At 33.0% G+C, this 9,675-nt stretch overlaps 1 protein-coding gene across 1 annotated transcript; it reads right to left on the bottom strand.

The window, feature by feature from the left end:
* Window positions 1-3,054: 3,054 nt before the first annotated feature.
* Window positions 3,055-4,118, bottom strand: LOC140920091 (uncharacterized). The gene is made up of 2 exons (XM_073367405.1): window positions 4,105-4,118; window positions 3,055-3,949 (listed from the first exon to the last, which is right to left on the bottom strand). The coding sequence occupies exons 1-2, from the start codon at window positions 4,116-4,118 to the stop codon at window positions 3,055-3,057; spliced, it is 909 nt and encodes a 302-aa protein (XP_073223506.1).
* Window positions 4,119-9,675: the final 5,557 nt, after the last annotated feature.

Below are 9,675 nucleotides of genomic sequence, written 5' to 3'. Positions count from 1 at the left end.
AAAGAGTGCATCAGTTCTTTTAATTTAATACAAGCGAAAATGTATGTATTAATTTAAATAATTTGTTTATCAATAAAAATGTTATTGGATAATCGTATAAATTAATATTTAATATATAGTAAACATAATATTATTGATTAAGGTGAAAGTGTTTAGTTTCTTTAAGAATAAAAATATAATTTTTTTATTTTATTTATAATTAAGATAGACAAATTTAAATCATTAACACATTCTCAACGACCGTTTAATTAAAAGATTTATTGAATGAATTTTTAAAAAGTATAAAATTACAAATTTATTAGATCACATAAATCATAAATTGTTTAAAACGATAAAAATTAAATAATTTTATATAATATAACAAAATATTTTTAATTTCTATTTCAAATATCTTTTTTCCTAAATAATTGTATTGTAGAACCTAAAGCATGTTAAACCAAAAATAAAAATTTATTTCATATACTTAAATTTATGTTTTTGAATATATGTTTATGTTTAGAAAAATTTGAAAGTTTTTTAGAACACAAATGTGTTCAGGAAATTTAAAATAAAATTATAAAACATAAATTTCAAAATTACAACACATCTGTGTAACGGAAAACTTAAAAAATGTTTTCTGATACACAAATTTCGATTTTCTAAAATACATATGAATACTAGAAAACGTTTTTCAAATTTTCTAGTACACAAAGTTCAAATTTTTTGTGTTTTGAATTTTTTTTTAATAAAGTTTTCCATAAAAATTTAGTAGGGTAGAAAAAATATATTTTAAAAACAAAATAAATTTTTTCCTCAAAAACACTTAATTTTTCCTCAATAAATAAATTAAAAAATTCAAAATAAAATACAATTAAATTTGCCTTAACTCCTAGGTCAACTAAGAAATGTCAATATTGTTGGATTTGATATCACGTCCTAATTTAAACTCGAAATCTTACGATTTTTTCAGTTTCTAATAGTAATTATATCATATCATCTATAAACAATCAAAAATTATAATTAAATCTTAAAATAGAATTATAATTATACTAATTTTCTCAACTCTAACGTCAGCTATCAAAATGGAGATTTTCTAAATATGAACTTTTACATTTACCTCGACTTCAAGCTTCATCCGTAGCATATAATATAAATGTGCCTAACACATACAAATATCATATAAACATCATAGCATTTCTCAGTTACTTATTAACCCTAATCTTGTCATATTCTCGCATACCTCTAAGTCTAAACATAGAATATTCATAACATATGCACTTTTATCATATAATTCTCTTCATGGCAACACTTCCATTAATCATTCTACTTACTACTTCGTGATAACAAAAATACTCATCAGAGTCAAATCATAATTTTAAACACATAATCAATTTAATAAGTTATGTATTAATTAATATATATTCACCTTAGTATTATTTTATCAAATCAATTAGATCAACGTTCTCACATAATCACCAACCTAGTCAAATATCAATTCATCAGCAGTTAGATACATAGATCACAAAATCACACCTAATCATCATAAAACATAATTAGCAATAGTAAACTTGTATCAGAACCTTCGCCTCTTTTATCACATTCTCACGCTAAAAGAAAAACACACACACACTCAACCACTTCAAAATTTCCTCCAATAACAACATCACATGCACTCATCCATCTCCTTTAACCATTAATTTCCTTTGACCAAGAAAGAAATACATAAATAAAAACTAGAGAGGAAGAGAGAAGAGCCGTGAGAGAGGATGAAAGGAGAAGAAAAAACTTCTTAATGACAGTTAAGAAAATAAAGAAATTTAGTAGAATATGATTTAAGGGGGGGGAGGATAGTAACCAAGAAGAGAAAGGTAACTCAAAATCCCTCAAACTTTCTCTTTTCCAAATTCTCTAAATCTAATGGAAACCCCATTTCACCATATCTATTTCCACAACTTCTTGAAATTCTTTAACTATTGGCCTCTTTACTTCTGCTATATGAGCGAGATTGCCCATGGATTTCCTACTCAAAGCATCTGCAACAACATTTGTCTTCCCTGGATGGTATAAGATTGTGCAATCATAATCTTTCAAGAGTTCCATCCATCTTCTTTGTCTTAAATTTAAGTCTCGCTGCTAAAAGATATACTTAAGACTTTTATGGTCGGTATAAATCTCACAAGTTTCACCATATAGATAATGCCTCCAAATCTTAAGAGCAAAAATAACGACAGCCATTTCCAAATCATGTGTGGGATAGTTCACCTCATGCCTCTTGGGTTGTCTAGATGCATAGGCAATAACTTTACCTTGTTGCATAAGTACACAACCGAGACCAACTCTAGAAGCATCACAATAAACTGCATAACTTTCACCACCTATAGGTAATGCCAAAATAGGTGATGACGTCAAGTACTCCTTCAATTTTTGAAAGCTTTCCTCACATGCATCAGTCCATCGGAACTCAACTTTCTTCTGGGTCAACCTAGTCTACGAAGATGCAATCTTTGAGAAATCCTTCACAAAACGTCGATAATAACCAGCTAAGCCAAGAAAACTCCAAATCTCCTTCATTGTGGTAGGTCTGGGCCAATTCTGGACTGCTTCCACCTTACTTGGCTCTACACTTATTCCATTCTTAGACACAACATGTCCTAAAAATGACACACTATCCAGCCAAAAATAACATTTTGAGAATTTGGCAAATAATTGTTTATCTCTTAAGGTTTGCAAAACCAACCTTAAATGCCGCTTGTGTTCTTCTTTACTCTTGGAATAAACAAGGATATCATCAATAAACACAATCACGAATTGATCCAAGAATGGTTTAGAACCGCGATTCATCAAATCCATGAAAGTTGATGGGCATTAGTAAGCCCAAAAGACATAACCAGAAATTCATAATTCCCATAACGCGTACGAAAAAGTTGTCTTCGTTGTGTCATCCCTTTTAATCTTCAATTGGTGATACCCCGACCGCAAATCAATCTTTGAAAAACATTGAGCTCCTTGAAGTTGGTCAAACAACTCATCAATGCGTGGCAAAAGGTATTTATTCTTTACATTTACTTTATTTAACTACCTATAGTCTACACACAACCGCATGGATCCATCTTTCTTCTTTACAAACAATACTGGTGCTCCCCAAGGAAAAGAACTTGGACGAATAAAACCCTTATCCAAAAGATCTTGAAGTTGCTCCCTTAACTCCTTAAGTTCTGCTGGGGCCATACAATAAGGAGGTATGGATATAGGATGAGTGTTTGGAACTAAGTCTATAGAGAATTTAATCTCTCTATCAGATGGTAACCCAGGAAGTTTTTCAGGAAAAACATCTGGAAATTCACATGCTATTGGAATTTTTTCCAATTTCTCTTCAGCCACTTGTGTATCCCTTACCACGGCTAAGTACGTTTGACAACATCTTCTCATTAACTTGCTAGCTGCCAAGGCTGAGATTTGGTTATGTGGTACCCAACAACGTTCTCCTTGAAACGAGAAGACTGATTTCTCCGGTATCTCAAATTTCACCACTTTGTTATGACAATCCAAAGTGGCATGATGAAAAACCAACCAATCCATACCCAAAATCACATCAAAATCTATCAAGTCAATAACTAACAAATCTACCGGCAACACCTTGCCATCAATAGTTATATCACAAGAATGATACACCGACTTAGCAAGCAAATTTCCTCCAACAGGTGTAGCTACAACTAAAGGCTCTTCTAAAGAAGATGAACATTTACCAAGTCGAGTAGCAAACCACAAGGATACAAAAGAATTTGTAGCTCCAGGATCAAACAAAACATGAGCATCTCTAGAACAAATAGAAAGTATACTTGTAACTACTGCATTGGATGTCTGAGCATCCTGACATGTCAAAGCAAACACTCGAGCCTGACCTCTTCCTGCTGGTATCTGACCTCTACCACCAAATCCTCTACCTCCCTGCTGAGATGTTCCTGAACCTCTGACATAAGAATTTCCACTTTAACGCATATGTGCAAAATGAGTCTGAGAAAATGCCAAAGCTGTTGGTGCTGATGCATAACTAGAGGATGGGTGTGTCGTGTCTACAGGAAAATCCCTCCTGATGTGACCTATTTGGCCACATTGGTAGCACACCTTAGCATTACCATCTCTAGAACAGTTCCCGAAGTGAAACCTACCACAAGTAGAACATCATGTAGCTGAAACACCAGAATGTCTCTCAGGGAAAATGGATTGTGATGCTGCTCCAAAATCTGATCTACGAATCTGCATTGTCCCAGAAGACTGCCCACTATGACCACCCCTTTGAGACATGAGTCTTTGTTGCCCCTGATAACCAAACATAGACCCACTACCACGATTTAAATAGTTACTGTAAGATCCTTCAATCATTTTCTTCTTATGTGAATCTTGTCTATTGCCTCCTTTTTCCTTCTGTCGTTGCTCAATCAAAAGAGCCAAACTCAAAACCTCAGCAAAAGTAGAACAATTCGACCCAACCATAGATCTAAATAAATAATCCTTCAATCCTCTAATGAACCTCTTAACATGCATCTCCTCAGTGATAGGATAAGGAGTGTGTCTAGAGAGCTGTGTATAACGAGCACTATACTCTGAAACTGTCATATCCTCCGTCTGCTCTAATCGCTCAAACTCATGATCTAATCCATCTCTAACACTCTCCGAAAGAAAACGGGCCATGAACAACTGAGAGAACTCTCTCCATGCTAACGGAGGTGACCCCACTTGTCTACCACATGACACCATATCAAACCAATCATGTGCCACGCCTATTAGCTGAAATGATGTCAGTTCTACTGCTCTTACCTCATAACAACCCAATGCTCTCCAAAGCCGCTCTACACTGTCAATGAATTGTTGTGGATCCTCAGTTGCACTAGACCAAGAAAAAGTAGGGGGTTTAAGCTTCATGAAATCTGGTAAGGTAACCTCAATACCCCTCGTTGCAGCAGTTGTCTGATGCTCAACTTGTCTAACCTCTTGTTGACCATTGATATTTTCATGCCTTTGATCACCCTCTTGTTGTTGTCCGACGACAACCCCAACAAGTTGTTACACAACCTATTGTAATCCCTTCAGACCAGCAGCAAACTCTTCTGTGGCTGGATTTCCATGCCTCCTCTTAGGTACCTCAACATCAGCATTCAAACCACGTCCGCCAACATTAGCTCTACGCCTATTTCGAGCACAAACTGAAACACAACCTCGTTGACGAACGCCTTGAGCTTGAGAAATTGATTCATCAACAATTTCCCTTATAGTAGGATTCCTAGTCTTGGGTGGCATTCTCACCTATTCAAAGAACAATGATCCAAAAATTGAATAAGACGACAAGAAATTGTGGAGAGGTAGTGATGATGAATTTAAACACAGATTCAGACAATAGAAGAGACTCTCATAGAGTGCTAATAGCCCTTGTAGGTAAGTTGTGCTCGGGTACACAATTTACTAGCAAGAATCTATTATCACCCTATGTTTGCAGCTATCAAGACCTACGACCGAGCTCTGATACCAACTTTTTCACGACCCGAAATTTAAATGTCGTGACCGGCGCACAAGCTATACTCCTAGTCAGGCAAGCCTATCAACTAACTTACCAATTAAACAACTAAACCATTTTCTAACCATTTCAAAAATATATATATACTTTTTACTCGAAATTTCGACAGAGTATCCTCTGTAAATTCAACATTTTCGAATTTATAGAATTCGTATTCAACTTTAAATTTAGTCACAATTCAAAGAACATAATTTAATCGTTTAATACACTTTCAAAAAAAAAATTCTAGACTCCAAAATAGTTGCAAATTACATTAGACTCAACATATTTTACAAAAAAAATGGTCTTCAATCAAAGAAGTCTACCAAAAAGAAATAGAGTCGAGACTTGAGCCTACTAACAGTTTGCTACTCAGCTGCCTGCGAATCTGGAAAAAATAAACAACATGAAGGGGTAAGTCACAAAGACTTAGTGAGGAGACAACAACCACCATCAATTAGAAGGGAAACACAAAAGGCACGAATCGAAATCAAAATGAACAACCATAAAATCATCAACAACAAAAAAAACAAGTAAAAATACAAATTTTTGAGAATCAAGAGGCGGCTTCATCTCATTGATAGCCCTTTCCTCCTAAAGGTAGCCTTTCCCTTAGGGGTGGCTCCATCTAACGGATAGTCCTTTCCTCTAAATCCTGTAACACATCATCACGTATCAATTAGGGAGCTTACATCGCGCTGATAACCCTCTCCTCCTACGGATGACATTTCTCATAGGGGCAACTTCATCTAACAGGTAATTTTTCCTAATAAAAACAAGGTAACTAGGTGCACCTAACGCAGTTAACGATTTAATAATTATAACAACGATTTCTCAAAACACGTATTTAAAATCATTTCATCGTAATCCATGGAAAACATATTCAATCGCATAACAATTCAATATTTAAATACTTTAACTTATACGTAAATTAAACTAATAACATATTATATAACAACGTCCATTAAATTAAATAATTGACGAAATCGAGAAAAATTTAAAAGGTTGTGTTCCCCAAATTTTTCAATAAATACTTTAATATAGAAAACAAGTAAAAATAATAATAATAATAATAATAATAATAATAATAATAATAATGGCATTATTAAAAAATATATGACGATGATCATCATCAACTCACACCTATGAAGAATCATCTAAGTTTGCTCTTCAACAACTCTCAGAGTAGACGGCAGGGTCTCAGTTGACAAATCTGAGTATCAAAAATATTTCCAGGACTTTAGAAAAATTTATTCTAAAGTTTAGTCAACTCTAGGAAATCATCAAAATCATTTAAATATACTCTAAGCACAACATAAGATTTTTACTCAAAACTACATTTTTCTATATATTCATACTAGCATTAGAGTTATGCATTTACCTCAATGAGTCTTAATAAACAACTCTCAAGAGATGGGTACTCTTCTTCTTCTTTAGAGGACAAACCCTAACCCAAAAATTCCAACCAAAAGAATTTGTAGGAGTTTGAAAAATTAAGCTTGTGGGGATGTTAAATCCCTTTTAAGGGTTGAGGGTTTGAGTAACAGAGTGTGAAGAAGCAAGGAGAAGGGAAGGAAAAGAAAGAGAAAAAAAAAAAAACAACAACAAAAATTGGGGGAGGGGGAGTAGCCGAGAAGGAGAGAAGAAGGGGGAAAAGTGGGATGGAAAGAAAGTGTTATTATTATTATTATTATTATTTATATAAAAAAAAAAAACAGAGACACGGACGTGTCAGAACCTAAGTTACATATGTTTGAAATCACATGTTTGTTCACATTATATAATCTAACATGTCAAATATTAAAATCACACAATATGTAAATAGAATGAGACATTATATTAATTTCAGCATTCAGCTTAAACATACCATCAGTGGCATGCCATTTCTCAACAAAAATTCTATTTTTAGTAATGGTTTACAAATTTGCCCCTATAGACTGAATAAACTCTGTCTTATTTAGATAAAAGTTAGAAACCATATTCTTTTTTATCTTCGAAGTGTGAACACTAGACCCGTCAAAAAAGCTTCCAACTACAAGGCCCCCTTACTTTTTTTGTTTTATTATTAGGCCCCCTATCAAAATAATCTTTTAAGGGCCCATTAATTTCGGCCCATTATTTAATGGGGCCTAAGGGCCCATAGGCCCCCAATATTTTGTTAATTTTAAGATTTTTTTCTTGAAAAAAAAAATTATTAAAAAAAAGTGAAAATTTTTTATCGAAAAAAAAAATCAGAAACTTTTTATCGAAAAAAAATCGAACTTTTTTATTCCAAAAAAAGTCGGACATTTTTTATCGAAAAAATTCGAAATATTTTATCGAAAAAAATCGGACATTTTTTATCGGAAAAAAAATCAAAAAATTTTTATCAAAAAAAGTCAGAAATTTTTATCGAAAAAAATTGGAAAATTATAAAAAAATTATCGGTGAAAAATTTTATTTCTCGAAAAAGAAAATGGATTCTTTTTAAAAAAAGTGGGCCTAGGGGCCTCCTAAGCCCACAAATTTTTAGGGGCTTTTAATTTAGGGGACCTTGTTTTTGGGGGCCTTTTAAATTAGAGTTTTGTACCAGGCACCCCCCCCAATTTGACCTGCCACCCCCCAGTTATGATTAAAAGACAATTTTACCCTCTATCACATATATAAAAACCAAAAAAAAAATTTTACCCACACTTTTCACCAAATCATTCGAAAATTTCAAATATCCGATCCAGATTCAACCCAACCTTCGAAGATCTCAAAGACTCGAAACGCAAAAGTAAGTTTCCTTTCGAAAATTTGCAATTTTTGAAACTTTCGAAATGCATTTGTAAGATTCGAAACAGAAGAAAGTTTCGAAAGTTTCCTTGAATTTGAAACCTTCGAAATGCATTCCTCGAACATTTGGAAATCTTCGAAACAAGAAACTTTCGAAAGTTTCTTGAATTTGAAATCTTCGAAATGCAAGGCCAGGGAATTGTTACATTGATTTTTTATTGTTTATAATTCTTTTTAATATTTATATATTTATATGTTGCAGTGCCTAGGATGAGAGGTGCTTTCGGCCAAATTATTCGCAATATTGTAGGTGGTGATAGAGGTGGTGATGGTGTTGAGAGAATTCCACCAACATCATCAAATAGACGACGAAACGAAGCAAATCGTCAAATTAGGCATCGTCGTCGAAGACAAGACATCCATGATGATGTCCGTGAGCCTCAGATGGAGGAGGATGTCCATGAGCCTCAGATGGAAGAGGATGTCCCTGAGCCTCAGATGGATGACGATGTCCCTGAGCCTCAGTTGGAGGAGGATGTCCCTGAGCCTCAGTTGGAGGAGGATGTCCCTGAGCCTCAGTTGGAGGAGGATGTCCCTGAGCCTCAGATGGAGGAGGATGTTCGTGAGCCTCAGATGGAGGAGGATGTCCCTGAGCCTCAAATGGAGGAAGATGTCCCTGAGCCTCAGTTGGAGGAGGATGTCCCTGAGCCTCAAATGGAACATGCTGATGATGCTGGATTCCCCGGCGGACCTATGTTGAGACATGTGTTGACACAGTATGAGCACCACGTGGCTCGGCGGCTATGAGAAGGAGAGGTATATTTCAATTTGAGGCATTTTAAGTCTATTTAATTCAAGTGTTTATTGAAATATATTTATTCAATTATATATTTAATTGTTTATTTAAATTTATATATTTAAATATTAAATTAAGTTTATTTAATTAATTGTTTAGTTAAATTTATATATAATTAATTGTTTAGTTAAATTTATATATAATTAATTGTTTAGTTAAATTTATATATAATTAATTGTTTAGTTAAATTTATATATAATTAATTGTTTAGTTAAATTTATATATAATTAATTGTTTAGTTAAATTTATATATAATTAATTGTTTAGTTAAATTTATATATAATTAATTGTTTAGTTAAATTTATTTAAATTTATTTATTCAAATATTTGTTTAAGTTGATTTAAATTTATTTTATTCAAATATTTGTTTAAGGTTATTTAATTAAGTTTATTTAATTTGTTGTTTGTTTAAATTTATTTATTCAATTAGTTGTTTAAGTTGATTTAATTAATTGTTTATTTAAATATATTTATTGAATTATTTATTTAATTAATTGTTTATTTAAATTTATTTATTCAATTATTTGTTTAA

This window comes from Cicer arietinum, chromosome 4, assembly GCF_000331145.2.
Source record: "Cicer arietinum cultivar CDC Frontier isolate Library 1 chromosome 4, Cicar.CDCFrontier_v2.0, whole genome shotgun sequence".
Taxonomy (NCBI): Eukaryota; Viridiplantae; Streptophyta; class Magnoliopsida; order Fabales; family Fabaceae; genus Cicer; species Cicer arietinum.
This window is presented reverse-complemented; position numbering and strand designations above follow the sequence as displayed.